This window comes from Bubalus bubalis, chromosome 20 (assembly GCF_019923935.1).
Source record: "Bubalus bubalis isolate 160015118507 breed Murrah chromosome 20, NDDB_SH_1, whole genome shotgun sequence".
Taxonomy (NCBI): domain Eukaryota; kingdom Metazoa; phylum Chordata; class Mammalia; order Artiodactyla; family Bovidae; genus Bubalus; species Bubalus bubalis.
The window spans coordinates 3,893,067-3,912,727 of NC_059176.1; the positions used below are offsets into that span (position 1 = coordinate 3,893,067).

General features: G+C 46.8%; 1 protein-coding gene across 3 annotated transcripts in view; it reads right to left on the reverse strand.

Annotated features, from left to right (window-relative positions):
- PPP2R5C (protein phosphatase 2 regulatory subunit B'gamma) overlaps positions 1–19,661 on the reverse strand; it is a 142,291-nt gene that overhangs the window by 111,080 nt on the left and 11,550 nt on the right. For all 3 annotated transcript variants that reach the window (XM_044933066.2, XM_025271050.3, XM_044933049.2), the window contains exon 3: positions 13,750–13,912. In XM_044933066.2, the coding sequence (XP_044789001.1) occupies positions 13,750–13,912 (163 nt within the window). The remainder of the gene's footprint in view (positions 1–13,749; positions 13,913–19,661) is intronic.

Below are 19,661 nucleotides of genomic sequence, written 5' to 3' on the forward strand. Positions count from 1 at the left end.
GGAGAGGTGTGACCGGCACAGGGGCAGGATGTAGCCTCCCATCCTCTCGTCACACACAGCACGCACCTCGCCCGATAGGCAAGCTGTCTCCGGAGTTACACAGCATCACTTCTGATACAGTCTGTCCCAAAAAAGGTTTCCACTTTCAGCAGCTACCCAGAATCAGGGGGATATTTCACAAGGCAAGCTCCTTGGCTAATTTAACAAGTCGTACAATTGGTTGTGGTTTATGGCACTCCCACACTAGTAAGTGACCCCAGGGGTCTTGCAGAAGCAAAGACAAATCCCTGCTGGAGAAGACACCTTCATCCTAGGTTTTAGTTTATTTCAAATGTTTGAGTAGAATGACCAGCATACACTAAAGAGTCATCAGGGACATAAGGAAGTAAGACATCATGAGCAACATGTGACAAGGACTTCAGATGCTGGTATTATCTGACACGGACTATAAAGCAGCTGTGCTGACTAAAAGACGTGACATCTGCAAAAGAATAGGAAACTATGAAAAAAAAATCACATAACAGATTAGAAACAGAACTTCCATAAATGAAAAAAAGTATACCTGAAATCTAAAAATTTGTGACTGTATTTTATGTTTCATTTATTTTCACTATATTTTATGAAAGTATGAGATGGGTTGAAAACTAAAAAGAAAACTGGTCCTTCACCATGGGTGACATGAAACTCCAATCAAGAACATAGCACCATTTCACAAAAATGCTGAAAAATACAGATGAGGAGTAAAGAAAGATAGTAAATGAAAGCTTCCAATACCTATTTAATTAAAGCCAAAGTTGGATGGGGAGAGAAACTAAATATAGAGATAACAATCGAAGAAACAATGGTGTATTTCCTCGGTTGTGTGGGAACTTTCCATACAACTGAGGAAATGTAACAATCCAAGATTCAGAGTGAATTGCAAAAAAGACTGATAAGAAAGAAATCCATACTTGGAGACCTGGTAGTGGAATCACTGATAAAAAAAATCATTTTTTAAAACAATTTTGTGGTACAGTGGATAAGAATCCGCCTGCCAGCCAGGGGACACGGGTTCGATCCCTGGTCTGGGTAGAGTCTATATGCCACGGGCAGCTAAAGCCCGTGTGCCACAACTACTGAGCCCGTGCTTTAGAGCCAGCGCTCTGCAACAAGAGAAGCCACCTCGATGAGAAACCTGCACACCGCAACTAGAGAAAAGCCCACGCAGCAATGAAGACCCAGCATAGTCAAAAATAAATAAATAATAATAATTTAAAAACCCAACCATGTCTTGGTCAAAATCAGAAAAGTGGCCAGAAATCACAATGCTTTCCAAAAGAATGAATTTGGCTTCTCAATGCTGCTGCTGCTGCTGCTAAGTCACTTCAGTCATGTCTGACTCTGCGACCCCATAGATGGCCTCCTACCAGGCTCCTCTGTCCCTGGGATTCTCCAGGCAAGAACACTGGAGTGGGGTGCCATTGCCTTCTCAATGCTAATGGAAATCAAAAGGCAATGAAATGCTTGTCTTCAATGCACTGAAGGAATGTAACAATCCACAGTTAGATACTCAGTGATAAGCAAAGTGTTTGCTGCCAGCAGATCCTTATTAAAGAAAATTCTAAATGATGCATTCAAACAACAATTTGACCTCACAGGGAAAGTCTGAGATACAAAAAGGAATGAAGGCTAAAAAGATGAAGTAGACAGATCTAAACGGTTATCAACAGAACAAAACAGTAATGACGTTATGGAAGACTTAAAATGGTTGGAATTCAAACATCCAATAATGGAGAAGTCCAAAGAGATGGCAGTAGCAGCCTACCTCTTCTGAGGCATAACTGACATATTATATTAGTTTCAGGTGTACAACAAGTTGTTCAGTTGCAAAGTCATGTCCAACTCTTGGCAACCTCAAGGACTGCAGCATGCCAGGCTGCCTTGTCCTTCACTATCTCCTGGAGTTTGCTCAAATTCATGTCTATTGAGTTGGTGATGCCATCCAACCATCTCATCCTCTGCCACCCCCTTCTCCTCCTGCCCTCAATCTTTCCCAGCATCAGGATCTTTTCCAATGAGTTGGCTCTTTGCATTAGTATCTACTGCAAAATGATCACCACAATAAGTCTAGTTAATAGTTAACATCCCTCACCAGACATAGTTAAAGAATATTTTACTTCTTGTGATGGGAACTTTGACGATCTCATCTCTTAGCAACTTTCAAATACTCACCACAGTATTATGAACTATAGTCACTGTGCCGTATATTACATCCCTACGACTTTATTTTAACTGGAAGTTTGCACCATTTGAGTTCCTTCGCCCATTTCACCCATGGCTCCACACCCCACCTCTGGCAACCGTTTTTTAAATTAACAAACTTGAAGGATTAGGTTTATAGAAAAACCGAATGTACGGAGTTCCCATAGCTCTCCCTCCCCTCCCCTAGTTTCTTCTATTACTAACACCTTGCAGTAATGTGATGTATTTCTTACAAGTGAAGAGCCAACACTGATACCTCATTATTAACGAAAGACCATAGTAAGGATTCATTTTGTGTTGTACATTCTGTGGGTTTTGACAGACATAAAAAGCCATGTATCCACCACACGGCAACATACAGAGTAGTTCACTGCCCTAAACACCTCCTGTGCTCTGTCTATTCATCCCCCTGTTCTCCCAACCACTGGTCTTTTCACCGTCTCCCTAGTTTTGTCTTTTCCAGAACGTCGCATAGTAAGAATCATGAAGAATGCAGCCTTTTCAGGTTGGCTCTTTTCACTCAGTACTATGCATTGAAGGTTCCTGCATGACTTTTCATGGCCTGGCAGCTCATTCCTTTGTACTGCTGAATAACATGCCATTATCTGGATGGTTTGTTTATCCATTCACCTACTGAAGGACATCTTGGTTGCTTCCAAGTTTTGGATATTATGAAAAAAGGGTGGCGTCGTTTTTTTAACCACCCCAAATTCTTACACAAAATTATACAGTGCAACTAAGATGGCAAAACAAATGCCCATGGCCAACATCGACAACAAAATGAGGTGAAAATGTGTCCCCAAGACATGTGAGCATATGGGTTAGCCCACCAGCAGCCACAGGCCGGTGTGCAGAAGTGTCTGTGGGGAAGATGTCGGAGAGAAGCAACGAGCGTCCTCCACAGGTAAGAACTCCAAAACAACCAAAGAGCCGGGTGGACCCTCCTTGAGAACAGCAGAAAGCAGAAGGGGTCCGTACACCCCACAGCAGGTGAGGGCAAGGAGTCCACAGCCAGGACTGGAGGGGCCCTGGGAACCCTTGACATTCAGCAGCTGTAGCTTCCTCCCAGAACTAGGTCACACTCGGGACGACTGCTGGGCAGAGAATCCAGAGAGGACAGCAGGGAGAGAGGAGAGAAGCTGGAGAACGCAGGTCTGGTATTAGCAGCAGAGACCAAACCAGGGCGCTCAGGAGGTCAGGCAGCATATTTTTTAAAATTTCACAAAAAAATAACTGGAGCTAGAGCTCCAGAGCCCTAGCTCCGCTTTACTTTCACACGAGCACTGGTGGGATCGAAGTCAAGTCCCACATGGAGTTCTTATAAGGAAAAAGCGAAAGGGGACTGAACGACACCTACGCAGCAGTAAAAGCAAGACAGGGAGACATCCCACAAAGACGTGAAGAACTGCAGCCTAACATTTCAAGATGAGACAAAAGACACTAAAGGAATCACATAATGTGTCAAAGGGCTACATGAATATTAATAGGAAAGTTCAGAGGTAGGTAGTAACTCTGTAAAGAATTAAAAGAAGAAAATCATTTCAGAAATGAAGATTCACTGAAGAGAATACGAGAGCAAATAAAAACATAAAATGCCTCACAGGTAACAGCACATAAAAAAGAGGGAAAAAAAAAACGATTAAATAAAAAAGAAATGATAAAAACCCAGAGGGAGACAACAAATACCAAAAACAGGCAAAGAAGATTCAGTATGTGTACAACAGGAGTCTCCAGAGGAGTAAATGAAAGCAAGGGGAGAGAACAAATCCTCAAAATAATAATAATCCAAGAAAAAGAGACTTGGTATTATCATTGTGAAAGAACACAGAACGTATGTGGGAAAGTCAACCCAGAATGATATACTCTGAAACCACTGGACTTTAAAGAAAAGGGGGAAAAAAAAAAAACTGTTTAGGCATCAAAGCAAACAGACCAAATAACCTGTAAGAGAAAAGAAAATCAAACTGACATCGGAGTCGGACAGCGGTACTTTATTGCAGAAGGAAATGGAGAACACCCTTAACATACACGTGAAGAGGAAACGTGAGCCAGGGACGTTCTACCGACGCTTTCTGAGGTCTGAGACAGAAGCCTCCCAGAGAGGACGCTCACCGCACAGCAGAGTACCGAGAAGCCGCGCAGAGATGGCGGTGAGCGTCGGCCGCGCTCCCGCGGAGGACTAGGGCAGGCAGGGATGCGGCGAGACAGCACAGGTTGTCACGGCCAGTGACTAGCTCTGACAAAGAAGACGGGTAAAGCTATTAAGAAAAAGGGTGGGGGGAGGGAGGCAATGAAAAGATGCACAAATTTTAACCTTTCAGTCATCGTACTGGTCACAATGTTGGTATTATTTGTTTGAAAATACACTCTGTATAATGTGGGATAAAAAGAAAGTCGCTCAGTCGTGTCTGACTTTGTGACCCCATGGACTATGCAGTCCATGGAATTCTCCAGGCCAGAATACTGGAATGGGCAGCCTTTCCCTTCTACAGGGGATCTTCCCAACCCAGGGATCGAACCCAGGTCTCCTGCACTGCAGGCAGATTCTTTACCAACTGGGAAGGGAAGCCCAACGTGGGATGAAGTAAATGAATAATTATCTGATATTTAAGTTCTATTTATTATCTCTGATGTCCCTGAGAACCAGAAATCTCCACATGACTAAAAGGAGGTGTAAGACAGAAGTTAAATAAATGCCTGAACTTGAATGGAGGGTATCAGCAGGAAGTCCTGATGTGCTATGTCCTGAAAAAAAAAAACACGTTATTTTCTAGTTCGGTCCACTGAAAAGTCCTGTAAACACTGACCATTCCAATAGCAAAGAGAATCCTGGCACTCAGACCGCGGTCTTGAAATACCATCCCCCACTGAAACAAAGCAGGGACTTCTTGGACAAATGGCCAATTCTAAAACTTGTACGGAAATGAAAAGAGCCAAGGCAATTCTGAAGAAAAAGCTGAGGGACTGAAGACTACTCGATACCAAGACCTGCTAGGGTGGGTTAGCGCTTCTCGGACACAGCCCAGGCAAGCCCGTGGAACAAAACAGGGCCCAGAAAGGGGTCTGCACAGCAATGGTCCTTTATTCACAAAAAGATAACAGCACAGTGAGTGAAGGAAGGGTGGCCTTTCCAACAAAGGCACTGTGCCAGGGAGCACGGTAAAAAGGGGAAAATGGAGAAACACGGAAAAGAAGCTGTGATCTCACACCAGGCACAAAACTCGACGTGGACTGTACGGTTCAAGGTGAAAGGGCAAAGAAAGTTTTAGGAAAAACAACGTAAGGTAACATCTTCTTTACTTGGGGAAAGCAAAGACTTACTCAGCAGGCCAACACACTGTCAGTGCTAATGGCTTTGAAAGTAAAAACTCAAGATACAGAGTAGAAGAGCATGTGCAGTTCCCATATCTACAAGGACCTACACCTGAACTCCAACAAGTCTATGTTTTTTTAAAAAATCTTAACAATCCAATGAGAAAGAAAGGCCCAGAGACTTAAGCCTGCACTTCAGAAAAGAATATATCTGAGCAGATGATAAACCTATAAAGAGATGCTTACCTTCATTCGTCATCAGCTGGCTTTGAAACCAGCTCACCAGAATGGCTAAAATGAAGGACAAACTACAGTGGAACAAGGTATTTATAACACGTGTACAGCCAACAGAGAGTTCATATCCCGAATAAAGAAATCGTCAAAAACATTAAGAAAATGTCAGGCCGTCCAATGGGAAAGGACCAATAAACATTTGTAAGGTCACCTGGCCTCATGATAGAAATGAAAATTAAAGCAGCAGTGAGCTCCTACAATGAGATCCTGTTGGCCTGTGGTAAAGTAGGCATACAGATTGATATGATAAAATTGAGAGTCCAGAAATGAATTTTTACATTTATGGTCCGTTGGTTTTTGATAAGGATACCAAGGCAACTGGGCTTCCCAGGTGGCACCAGTGGTAAAGAACCTGCCTGCCAACGCAGGAGACGGAAGAGACGTGGATTCCATTCCTGGGTGGGGAAGATGCCCTGGAGGAGAGCATGGCAACCCACTCCCGTATCGCTGCCTGGAGAATCCCATGGAGAGAGGAGCCTGGCGGGCTACAGCCCATGGGGTCACGAAGAGTCGCACACAACTGAAGTGACAGCGTGCACACACGCACCTCAGCACACCGCCCCAACGGCAGGGAGCGAAGAGGAAGTAAAGAGCCTCCTGACGAGGGCAAAAGAAGAGAGTCGAAAAGCTGGCTTAAAACTCAGCATTCAAAAAACTGAGATCACGGCATCTGGTCCCATCACTTCATGGCAAATAGATGAGGAAAAAGTGGAAACAGTGGCATATTTTATTTTCTTGGGTTCCCAAATCACTGTGGATGGTGACTGCAGCCATGAAATTAAAAGAAGCTTGCTTCCTTCTTGGGAGAAAAGCTATCACAAACCTAGACAGTGTATTAAAAAACAGTCCTCACTTTGCTGACTAAGGTCCATTTAGTCAAAGTTATGGTTTTTCCAGCAGTCACGTAGGGATGTGAGAGTTGGACCATAAAGAAAGTTGAGCGCTGAAGAATTGATGCTTTCGGAGTGTGGTGCTACAGAAGACTCTTAGGGATCCCTTGGACAGCAAGGAGATCAAACCAGTCAATCCTAAAAGAAATCAACCCTGAATATTCACTGGAAGGACTGATGCCAAGGCTCTAATACTTTGGCCACCTGATGTGAAGAGCTGACTCACTGGAAAAGACCCTGATGCTGGGGAACACTGAAGGCAGGATGAGAAGGGGACGACCGAGGATGAGATGGCTGGATGGCATCACCGACTCGATGGACACAAGTTTGAGCAAATTCTGGGACATAGTGAAGGACAGGGGACTGGCGTGCCATATAGTCCACGGGGTCACAAAGAGTCGGACATGACTTAGCGACTGACCAACAAAGAGGCGGAAAGCACATCAGTGGCCGCCTGGAGCTGGGATAGGAGTGCGGGCTAATGGCAAATGAGCATAAGGGCGATGGAAACATTCTACAACTATTAATACATTGTGGTAATGGCTGCACAACTCTCCATGTTATTACAATAATACACATTTCCAATTATAATTAGTGAATCCTATAGTATGTAAGTTATGCCTCAATAAAACTTTTAAAAAGGCTATGATTTTAGAAAAAAGAAAGAAAAATCTATGGGCAGAGCTAAAATTATACTCAGAGGAACACATGGCTTTAAGTTAAGTGAACTCTGTATATAATAACTGAGAAAAAAAATAAAAGAAAAGAGGATAATTAAAAGTGGAAATGAAGTATATTGAAAAGGAAATAATCAGAAGAATAAATGAACTCATAAGGAGACAGCACCACCACAGAGGTAGGAGAAATGAAAAGATTCATTACAGAGCACAGTGTGTGAGTTAACACGTGACCCGGCCTAACCTGGCCTCACAAGGGGGGATCTGCAGACTCATCCCTGAGCAAAGCACTAGGCCCAGCCAAGATCCACCATGACCTTTCACCCTGAGCCACGGACTGTGAGGTGCATCTGTTCCCCCACAGTTGATCTCTGCTAAAACTGGGTGCGTCATACAACCTCTGTGAGAGAGGGCGTGAGAGAGTGGTGTATAGTTCTCTAGACGGTATTCAGGAAAGAGCGCAAAGTGCCAGGACGGACACTTTAGATTTGATACAGTACAGCAGTTTACAGAAAGGGAAGAAAACTACGCCCAGCTTCACGCAGTAAATGTGGAGGCAGAGAGTAACGAAAACTAAACCCAACACAGCATGCAGCAAAGCCACACTGCAACGGTACCGAGGTTCCTCTCAGTAATGCAAGGACAGCTCAAAACCGGAACATTTACCAACACAGCAGTTATTAAATTAACATCTTAAGGAGAAAAACCATACAGCATCTGATAAAATCCAGCAGCGGCGCTCGGACATGACCCGCCGGCCACGGCGATACGGAAACAGCGATGCCAAGTGTGGCCCGTGGAGCAGCAGCATGCTGGGGCAGCGTGATTCACCGGAAACCGAGAGATGAGAAAGCCTCCTCAGCGATCAGTGCACAGAAACAGAGGAACACGACAGAATGGGAAGGACTAGGGGTCTCGTCAAGAAAGTCAGAGACACCAAGGGGACATTTCACGCAAAGATGGGCTCGACAAAGGACGGAAATGGTATGGACCTAACAGAAGCAGAAGATATTAAGAAGAGGTGGCAAGAATACACAGAAGAACCATACAAAAAAGATCTTCATGACCCAGATAATCATGATGGTGTGATCACTCATCTAGAGCCAGACATCCTGGAATGTGAAGTCAAGTGGGCCTTAGAAAGAATCACTACGAACAAAGCTAGTGGAGGTGATGGAATTCCAGTTAAGCTTTTTCAAATCCTGAAAGATGATGCTGTGAAAGTGCTGCACTCAATATGCCAGCACATTTGGAAAACTCAGCAGTGGCCACAGGACTGGAAAAGGTCAGTTTTAATCCCAATCCCAAAGAAAGGCAATGCCAAAGAATGCTCAAACTACCGCACAATTGCACTCATCTCACATGCTAGTAAACTAATGCTCAAAATTCTCCAAGCCAGGCTTCAGCAATATGTGAACCGTGAACTTCCTTATGTTCAAGCTGGTTTTAGAAAAGGCAGAGGAACCAGAGATCAAATTGCCAACATCCGCTGGATCATGGAAAAAGCAAGAGAGTTCCAGAAAAACATCTATTTCTGCTTTATTGACTATGCCAAAGTCTTTCACTGTGTGGATCACAATAAACTGGAAAATTCTGAAAGAGATGAGAATACCAGACCACATGACCTGCCTCTTGAGAAATCTGTATGCAGGTCAGGAAGCAACTGGACATGGACATGGAAGCAACTGGACAAGTTAGAACTGGACATGGAACAACAGACTGGTTCCAAATAGGAAAAGGAGTATGTCAAGGCTGTATATTATCACACTGCTTATTTAACTTATATGCAGAGTACATCATGAGAAACGCTGGACTGGAAGAAACACAAGCTGGAATCAAGATTGCCGGGAGAAATATCAATAACCTCAGATATGCAGATGACACCACCCTTATGGCAGAAAGTGAAGAGGAACTCAAAAGCCTCTTGATGAAAGTGAAAGTGGAGAGTGAAAAAGTTGGCTTAAAGCTCAACATTCAGAAAAGATCATGGCATCCGGTCCCATCACTTCATGGGAAATAGATGGGGAAACAGTGGAAACAGTGTCAGGCTTTATTTTTTTGGGCTCCAAAATCACTGCAGATGGTGACTGCAGCCATGAAATTAAAAGACGCTTACTCCTTGGAAAGAAAGTTATGACCAACCTAGATAGCATATTCAAAAGCAGAGACATTACTTTGCCAACAAAAGTCCGTCTAGTCAAGGCTATGGTTTTTCCTGTGGTCATGTATGGATGTGAGAGTTGGACTGTGAAGAAGGCTGAGTGCTGAAGAATCGATGCTTTTGAACTGTGGTGTTGGAGAAGACTCTTGAGAGTCCCTTGGACTGCAAGGAGATCCAACCAGTCCATTCTGAAGGAGATCAGCCCTGGGATTTCTTTGGAAGGAATGATGCTGAAGCTGAAACTCCAGTACTTTGGCCACCTCGTGCGAAGAGCTGACTCACTGGAAAAGACTCTGATGCTGGGAGGGACTGGGGGCAGGAGGAGAAGGGGACGACAAAGGATGAGATGGCTGGATGGCATCACTGACTCGATGGACGTGAGTCTGAGTGAACTCCAGGAGTTGGTGATGGACAGGGAGGCCTGGCGTGCTGCGATTCATGGGGTCGCGAAGAGTCGGACACGACTGAGCGACTGAACTGAACTGAACTGAGGGCCATTTTCAAGAGAAACGAGGGAAAGCTGAAGCCGCTCACCCAATGGGAGGCCATAGGGGGCAGGCTCTCACCTCTGATACCTGTGTATTACTGGTCCCGGCTGAAGGCAAAATAAAACTAAAAGCACCAGTATTTGCTGGTACAGATACCGGAAGAGAAAAATACCTAATTGCAAATGACAGGACCATATATACGGATGCTAACAAAAACATTACTAAGATTAATAAGAAAATTTGGTGACAGAGTAACAAAGTATTAAAAAACCAACAGCTTTTCACTGTTGGTTAATAAGTGCTGGGAGCCGGCATATTGCATATTGAGTGAGGATCTGTAATAGCTCAACTGGAATTCTATCACTGCCGGGAGCCAGCTTGAGGCACTCCGCCCATGACAAAGGTCATGAGGAAGGAGGCTCGGCATACGCAAAGGCGGGATCGAGCCTCAGGAGTCCCCCTGGAAATTCTCGAGCATCTACCCCCAAAACCAGAGTCTGCCTACTTTCTGCTTTGTGCTTTCACCTACACCTCTGACTTTACGGGGGGCTGTCCCCCACTACCTCTCTCTGAAAAAAGAGTTAGCTTACAGCTCCAGTTAATAATTCCTGGGTGTGACAGTGTTTAACCTACAAACTCCTTTGGAAATCCTCTAGCCTGCCTGAATAGGTTTTTCCGGCCACATGTGATTGTTCAGAGCCTCCCAACTGTGAGAGACAGGAGATGTTCTAAACTGTCTAAACACAGATTGCTTTGAGTAGTTAAAAGATTGATTAGAAATTGTATTGGTGAAGGGTTTTTCACTTGTTGGGCCAATGTTTGCTGCTAAGTCTCCATACTCCTTACCTACTGTGTCCTTGGCAGTGTATTGATTGATATAATGGGTGTATAGAAATGTAAAATGCAGCTTTGTCCAATGTTTTTTGGAAGGCTGGTGCCTGACTTTGGAATAATCACCTTTAGAGAAAGATAAGTTTCTTAAAATGTTAACAGGCCTCCTGGCCAGAAGATGATGTCAATCACCTGAACTTTTGCATATGATAAGGAAGAAAGCCTGGCTTGCTGCATGGCTCTACCCCTTCCCCCATTATCCTCTATGCATACCTTAAGGTATAAAAACTACTTTGGAAAATAAAGTGTGGGCCTTGTTCACTGAAACTTGGTCTCCCCATGTCACTCTCTCTCCCAAATTCCAGCTGAGTGTCCATCTGGAGCGTGAATGTCCTCTGCGACCATTTATTTGCCTGGGCTTCTAAGACCCACTCGAGAAGGTGTCTAAGGTGGGGCACCTTCCGCTATTCGAGAGGGCGCCTGCGGCCTCCGTGGTCAGAGCTAACCTGGTGTCACGGGTTATATTGATTTTCCGCGTAAACCAAGCCACTCAGCTTCTTTTCTCCACTGAATTTTCCTACTGAGCTATCCTTATTTCAGCTGCTTTTCTCCACTGAATTTCCTCACTGAGCTATCCTTATTTCAGCTGCTTTTCTCCACTGAATTTCCTCACTGAGCTATCCTTATTTCAGCTTCTTTTCTCCACTGAATTTTCCTACTGAGCTATCCTTATTCTATTACTCTTTATATCTTTGATAAATATTTATAAATAAATAAGTCGCCGACGCCGTCCCCGCTTCGAATACCCTGGATCAGCCGGGGCTGGACCCCGGCAAATAAGATTAATAAGAACGAATTTAGAAGCATAAATGGAAAAAACACAATGCAAGAGTGACAAGACCTAGAGAGCACTTGGGAGGAAATTTAACGCAAGGGTAAAGAATCCCAGGAAAAATCATAAAACCTTATGAAAAGTCAGAAAACAAGAGCTGAAAAAGCAAGGCAGCGTGCCATTGTCCTAGATGGGTAGAGTATCATAAAAACAGAATTCTGCCAGTAATTATATCTTTAATGTAATTTCAGTCAATTCCTATTTTTTTCTGAACCAGACAAAAGTTGCTCTGACATGCTTACAGAGGCACTAATATTTTAGAACAGCCAGGAAAGACTCACCACACGAGAGTGATGAGGGGTACGGCTTGGCCAGGGTGAGATTCGGGCTAAGTGGGTATGTCTTTCTTGGCACGGGAAGGGAAGGGGTCGGCCTGGCAGGGCACAGCCTCGTGGGCAGGGGCCAACCTCCAGCCAGGACAGGTCCTGGGGACAGCTCCCGCGCCTGAAGGCTCAGCACAGCGGTGGGAAGCCTGTCCACCCCGGACAGCTGCAGATTCTGGCCGGGCCTCTGCAGGGCCCCAGGAGCAGGGACAGCAGGCGGCCCTTCACTCGCTCCCGGGGGTCCCGCTGGTGGGGGAGGCGCTGGCTCCAGCAGAGCAGGCCCTGAGGTTTTCTGGATGGGGCACCCCCAGAGCCTAGAGCAGGGCTGGTGTGGGGGTGTTCCACATGGTGTCTGTGAATGGCTGAACAGCACCAGAAAGGCATGCTATTGGGGAGGGAAGACTCCTCCAGAAGGACTTACTAGGCACGCTATCTGCTACACAGCTAAACGAAATACAAGCCAGACACAAGCTCTGCAGACGGCAGTGAGACGAGAGCCTGGATCCCTAGCAAGTCAGGGGTCAGAAGTACATCCATGAATCCATCAATCCCTCCCTCCACCCACTCTTCCACCCCCTCCATCCATCCACCCTCCCCCACACACTCCTCTCTGGCTCCAGTCACCCTCTCTCCCCTGCCCCTCTCCACTCACCCTCTCTCCATCTACCACCCCCCTCTCTATCCTCCCTTCCTTTCCTCCATCCATTCTTCCTCATCCACCCTCTCTCCATCTACCCTCTCTCCCGCAAACATCTATACTGAGCTCCGGCTCTCTGCCCTGCAATGTGGAAGGCACGGGAACACACCTGTAAAGATGACAAGCTTCCTGCTGCAAGTTCATACACAAGGAAAATTAACCACAGAAGACCCACTGTTAGGAATTTAAAATATGAAAAATGTTTGATGCTTTATTACACTAGTCTTACATGTTAGTAAACATAAAGCTTTTCAGAGGTTCATATTTGACTTTGGGGTCCTTACCTTGCTTCCCCAGTAAGATTTTATGTACTTTGACCTCAAAATCTCCTAGAGAAGCACTTTCAGGGACTGAATACCCCCCAGACAGAAAGGGGTGGCTGGGCTGTTTTGGGGGGAAACTTGAAGCAAAGAGCACTGTTCCCTGACTAACCTCAAGCAGAAAACCCCTGGTAGAGGTAATCCCCAAGTGACCCAGAAGGAGAAAGTCCGTAAAAGACTATTGCTATCGTCCTTACTTCTCCAGCACCAGAACAATGAAGCGCTTCTACCATAGTTTTTACAATTACTCTACTTGCAGTAACTCCTTTCTGGATTTCCAGAGTTCTAAGACAAACGAAAGAGGAGAATTACTTGAAAGAAAACTGGCTAGCTGAATTACAATGAACAGGAAAAGATTTAAGTCTTTGCTCTGTGTGTGTTAAGTATTTTACACCCGTAATGTACTCACGATTACATTTTCATCGTAAACAGCTCTGTAATTTGAAATATTAGTTGGTTAAGTTAGTGGCATTCAACCTGAAAAAACTCAATAAAGAAGAAAAAATAACCCTACAGAATTTAAACACAGCAAAAGTATAAGAAGCTAGCAAACCATCCAAACGTTGCTCCTTACCCCTAAGTGGGCAAACTTTAACTTTCAAAAGATGAATAATAAAAATTACCTTTTAAAGACGGTAGTTTTTGAAGTTCTCTATTATTGCTGGCGCTAAACCTGGAAGAATTTTGCCGTTTGTCTTTCTTCACTATGGGCTGAGGGGCTGGCACTTTTATTTTACTAGACACTGCAGACGGGGCAGCAATAAGGCTGTTTTTCCTGCTGGGAATCTGTTTCCAAAATGAAGACAAAAACAAATATGTATGTCAAACAGTTGTAGTTTATAGCACAATTAGAAAGGGAAAAATACACATGAGAAAGGCAAGTTTTGCTCTGGGATAGTCTCTTTCACACTACTAGAAAACAACTCAATCGCTTACAAGCCTCCGGAGTCTGTGGTTACATCCCACCCCAGCGATGCTCTTTTTCTGGAGATTTCACAGATACACCTAATTCCCTGCATCTTCTTCCGAACTTCTGACTATAGGGCTGATGTATATACATAGGCTGATGACAGTGACCCTCAAAAAATGCTCATATTCTAATTTCTGGAACCTATGAAAATGTTTCCTCACTTGGCAAAAGGGACTTTTGCCCACTCTTAGGTATATAGCCAAATGAACTGAAAAAGTGGTGCTGAAGCAAAACCTTGCACACCAGTATTCACAGCAGCACTGTTCACAACAACCAAAGGCAGGAAAGCCCACGTGTCTCTCAAACGATAACACACAATATGGCATATCCACACATCGGAGTATTACTCGGCCACGAAAAGCAGTGCCGTACAGAGACAGGCTGCAAAACAGATGGACCTTGAAAACACCATGTGCAATGAAAGAAGCCAGCCACAAAAGGCCATATATTGTATGATCCCATCTGTAAGAAGCAACCAGAACAGGAAAATCCACGGCGAGACGGCAGGTGAGTGGCTGTCAGGGCCTAGCAGTGGGGGAGGTGAAAAGCGAAGGCTCCGCTTAGGGGCTTCCCTTCGGGGGTGAGGACGATGTCTGCAAGCAGACGGTGGCGAGGGCTGCGCAGCACGGAGGGCGCACGAAGCGTCACCAGGGGTACGCTTCCTGTTGGGTATCTTTGACCACATATAAAAAAGGATGTCATCTGTTCCTTTTTGGCTTGTTTACAGAACCCCCTGCCCTCACCCTAGGCAGAACCAGGAGCTTCTTTGTCCTGTGATCCCCCACTGACCTCTAAACAGGGTCTGGCGCTGGGACGGTGGTCTCCCCTCCAAAAGAAGACTGGCAGCTCTTGGACTTTTGAACTATGAATGCCAGCTCATGTCAAGGACAGTGCCAGCCACGCACAAGGGAGGAACCGGTGTGGAACAGAAAGAGAAACACACGACAGCCGCTAACCCTGCGCTCCCAAAGGGCCTTCCTCCTTCCAGATGGACTCACTCACAGCAGCCCTGGAGTCGCGGGTGTGCACTTCCAAGTCTGCTCGGGGCTCTGGCGCGAGAAGGCGCTCGTGTCGGCTCAACGGTGACGGACAACGGGGTGCTTCCCTGGTTTAGGTGTTTACACGCAAAATGAAAACTCGATTGTCCATCTTGGAATTACAAGAAATTTTTCTAAAGAAGAATGATACTGTCTAAGCTACTTGACTTGGGTAAGATCTAAGCACACTAACTTCTTCCTTTCTTTGCCACTCCGGGAAAGGAGGTGATGGGCAGTTTTGTTTTTATGTATTCACTCAGTGAGGCGAGAGGTGCTCCAAGACTGGCTTCAGCCTCGTTTGTTTTTGGATCAGTGATGGAAAATGATCATTATTATTAATATTTGGACGCGCTGTGTGGCCCGCAGGATCTTAGTTCCTCCACTGGGGATGGAAGCTGCGCCTCCGGCCGTGGAAGCATGAGTTCTAACCACTGGACCGCCAGGGAAGTCCTGATGGGAAGTTTATCAAACTCAGAATTATTAATCAAAAAAGCTGCCCTTTTCCTTCCACTGGACGTCGCTGCAAGTCAGCAGGCTCTGGAGGTTCTGAAGCGAGGGTGCAGACGCCCACCTCTGACGCCCACGTCAGAGGCAGCTGCGTTTCCAGGTGGGACGTGGGGGCCTCGGGATGCCCTGAGACTCACATGAAGACCCGTCAGTGAAGTGGGAGCCAGGCCCGCTCTTCTCAGCTCAGGGCCTCTTTACCGCAGGGCTGTGCGGACTCTGGGGGGCGGGGCATCTATCACTGCCGGTTGTCGGGACCCTCGAGGCCTTGGCAGTGGGGTCTTGGAGGGGGAGTCTGTCAGGCGCCCCTGCCCAGCCCCTGCACACCGCTGCGCCCCCAGGGAGGGGCACAGCAAGAGGCGTGTCTGCTGGGGGCACGAGAACCCCCCTTCCCAGGTCTTGCAAGCAGCCCAGGCTGCACCTTGGAAGGTGGAAGGGCTTCCTCATCGTCAGGAAAAGCGGTCCCCGGCAGTTTCTAACGTGGGGTGCATCAAGCCTGAAGGTCTCTGGACCCAGCAATATGCCCAAATCCCCAACTTTCTATGCAGCCAGGCAACTGCACCCCCATAAAATCAGAGTGAAGAAAAATGTGGACAGCAGATATATGGGTATTTGTCAGCTTCTCAGTATTCTATTTCATTCAAACACCAAAACAGACAACTGGATTTGTGATAAAGCCTCATTCCTAGATGTTTCCCCATATAGAGGATCACTCCTAAACAAGCACCTCTTTCCTGCCATTCAAACGCTGCAATTCAAAAAATTCACAATTAGCTGAAAGACATTTATCGCTTATTTGAGCAGGGCCAAATCACTGGCCTCTCAATGGCATCTAGGTGGGGAGTGGGATCAAAGACAAAGGCATATCTCTTTCACAGAGCACAGTCTCCACGGGCTTCAGAGCAGAGCCCAGAAACTCACCAGCAGCATCAGTGCCCTCACCAAAGGGTTTCTCTTAGGCACTGAACCTGATTTGGAGTCCACTAAGCCAGGGGTCAGTGAGTTATGGCCCATGGGCCAAATCTGGCCCCCTACCTGTTTTTGCAAACAAAGTTTTACTGGAACACAACCGCACCCATGTATTCACCTACTGGCCATGGCTGCTCACTTGCTACAATGGCAGCAATGAGTGGTTGCCAACAACCCCTGGCTGAGGGGTGAGAAAGAAGGAAGAACAGAAGAGAATTTCCTGATGGAGGTCAGGCCTGCACTCACACTTAACGGTGTAAGTCTTAAACAAGTGACGATGAAGGCACGGAAAGTTACAACCTCCAATCACAAGGTCTGCACGAGGAGTCGCTGGGGCATCTAAGGACAAGACAGCGTTCACTCCCCAGATGTCTCGAGAGTAGAAAGCAGACGGAGGGGTGGGGCCAACGAAGCAAGACCGGGGCAACCTCGCTCTGGAAACCACACAGCGGGTGAGGCTGGCGGGAAAAGGCAGGTGACCTGCTTCCACAGAGCCCCCAGACTCAGAAATTCTGGGCAGTGTGCGCAGGAGTGAAGTTTGGGGCTGAAAGGACTTCCCTGGCGGTCCAGTGGTTAACACTGTGTGTCCAACGCAGGGAGCACAGGCTCGATCCCTGGGGGCGGAACTAAGATCCCACATGCCACGCAGCATGGCCAAAAAACAAAGCAAAACAAAACAAACTTTAAAAGAAGAGATATGGGGCAGAAAAGGAGATTACTTTTTGGACTGAACGCTGACCATCCACAGCTACAGAACCGCGTGTCCGTGACACTGGAGAACCAGCTGTCTGTGAGGGAAGAAAGGCATTCTCTGAAGAAACCAGACTGTCCAGGAAAAAACGAAGGCTGCGGGGGTAGGAGCCGGCCCCGCAGAGCACAGCTGTCTGCATTCTCCTTCAGGGGTCAGAAGCCACAAGCGCCAGCTCTCAGCTCAGGCCTGTAAAGCCAGCGGTCAGCTGACAAGCCCACCCAACTGCAGTGCTCATGGCCAGCCGGGCCCAGCCTCATCCTCCCAAGTGTGGACGAGGAACCCCGGCATCTGAGGGGCTGGGTCTTCAACCTGAAACGCGCCTCCCTGTTCCCACTCTTGCGCCTCCCTGTCCCACTCTCGCGCCTCCCCGTTCCCACTCTCCGCCCTCTGGTTCCTACCCAGCAGGTGCAGAGGTCTTTGGAACCACTTAGGTCGGATCATCTCACGTCCCTGCTCACCCCATCATCTTAGAGTAAGAATCCAAGATGCCGCGGATGAGCCTGAGAGCCTGCTGGGTGAGCCTGTGCGCCATCTTTCCAAACTCCTCCTCGACGTGTTTCACTTCTCTCCAGCCCGGCTGGCCTTCTTTCTGGTGGACACACCCAGCTCCCTCCTGCCTGGGCCTTTGTACTAGCTGCTTCTTCTGGCTGGAACACCGTTTCCCAGATCTCTGCATCTCTGGCTCCTTCTCCACCCTCAGGTCTCACCTTTGCCCTCGTCTCCCTGGGGAGACTGTCCCTGACCACCTGCAGCAGCCTCCTGGCTTCCAGCACAGGGCAGCCAGAGGTGGTCCTGCCCACCAGGGGTGTCTGGACATGTGACACACCTGGATTCGGTGTCACGAGGACCAGCGGGAGCTGCTGGTGTCCAGAGCCCCGGGACCGCAGCTCTGCCCAGTACGAGGCGGTCCCACACCAGTGCGACCGCTGCCCCTTAGATACAAGAGAGTACACGGCACTCACTGAAAGCTGCCCCTTAGATACAAGAGAGTACACGGCACTCACTGAAAGCAAGCTGCACGCGTGCGGGAGCCCTGCTGTGTCCCGCGTCGAATCCCCAGCACCTGCGGCGGTGCTCAGCACAGCGGGGCCTCAGAACGTGCCTGCTGGGTGACTGAGTGCATCTACTGAACAGAAGCCTGCAACGTAAAACACGATGGCCATTCGGCTGGCCAGGCGGGGCGATGGACTTTCCATCAGAGAACCGCAGCCCAGTTTGTCAGTAACCTTGCGGGTAGGCCGCAGCATGGTCAAAGCTGTTGTGACTTACTCAAAGCCTGGACTGGCCATGCTTGGGTGCTATGCCAAGGTTGAGCTGGTTCCTCCATCTCCTGCTGAGATCTCTACAGCTATTTAGAGCTTAGCACTGTCCACAGTGCTAAGACTGGCAGCTTCAGACAGTGCAGTTAAGGAAGCTCTGTGAATGGCTTAGTGGCCACCAAGGCATGACTGTGGATTTATGTTGGGGAGACTGTGGGCAAGTGTGGCATCACTGGTTATGATGTCTGAAGACCAATCTTTCATATGTGATTATATCTGCTTTATTACATCGATGTTCCAACTACAATACAACTGTGCTCATTTCACATGCTAGCAAGGTAGAGCTCAAAATCCTCCAAGAGAGGCTTTAACAGTACGTGAACTGAGAACCTCCAGATGTACAAGCTGGATTTAGAAAAGGCAGAAGAACCAGAGATCAAATTGCCAACATCCACTGGATCACAGAGAAGAAAAATGTCTACATATGCTTCATTGACTATGCTAAAGCCTTTGACTGTGTGGATCACAACAAATTGTAGAACATTCTTAAAGAGATGGGAGAAACCTGTATGCAAGTCAAGAAATAACAGTTAGAACCAGACATGGAACAATGGACTGGTTCCAAATTGGTAAAGGAGTACGTCAAGGCTGTATATTGTCACCCTGCTTATTTAACTTATATGCAGAGTACATCACGCAAAATGCTGGGCTGGATGAAGCACAAGCTGGAATCAAGACTGCAGGGAGAAATATCAACAACCTCAGATATGCAGATGATACCAATCTAATGGCAGAAAATGAAGAGGAACTAAAGAGGCTCTTAATGACGGTTAAAGAGGAGAGCGAAAAAGCTGGCTTAAAACTCAACATTGAAAAACGTAAGATCATGGCATCCGGTCCCATCACTTCATGGCAAATAGATGAGGAAACAATAGAAACATTGAGAGACTTTATTTTCTTGGCCTCCAAAATCACTGCGGATGGTAACAGCAGCCATGAAATTAATAGACATTTGCTTCTTCGAAGAAAAGCTATGACAAACCTA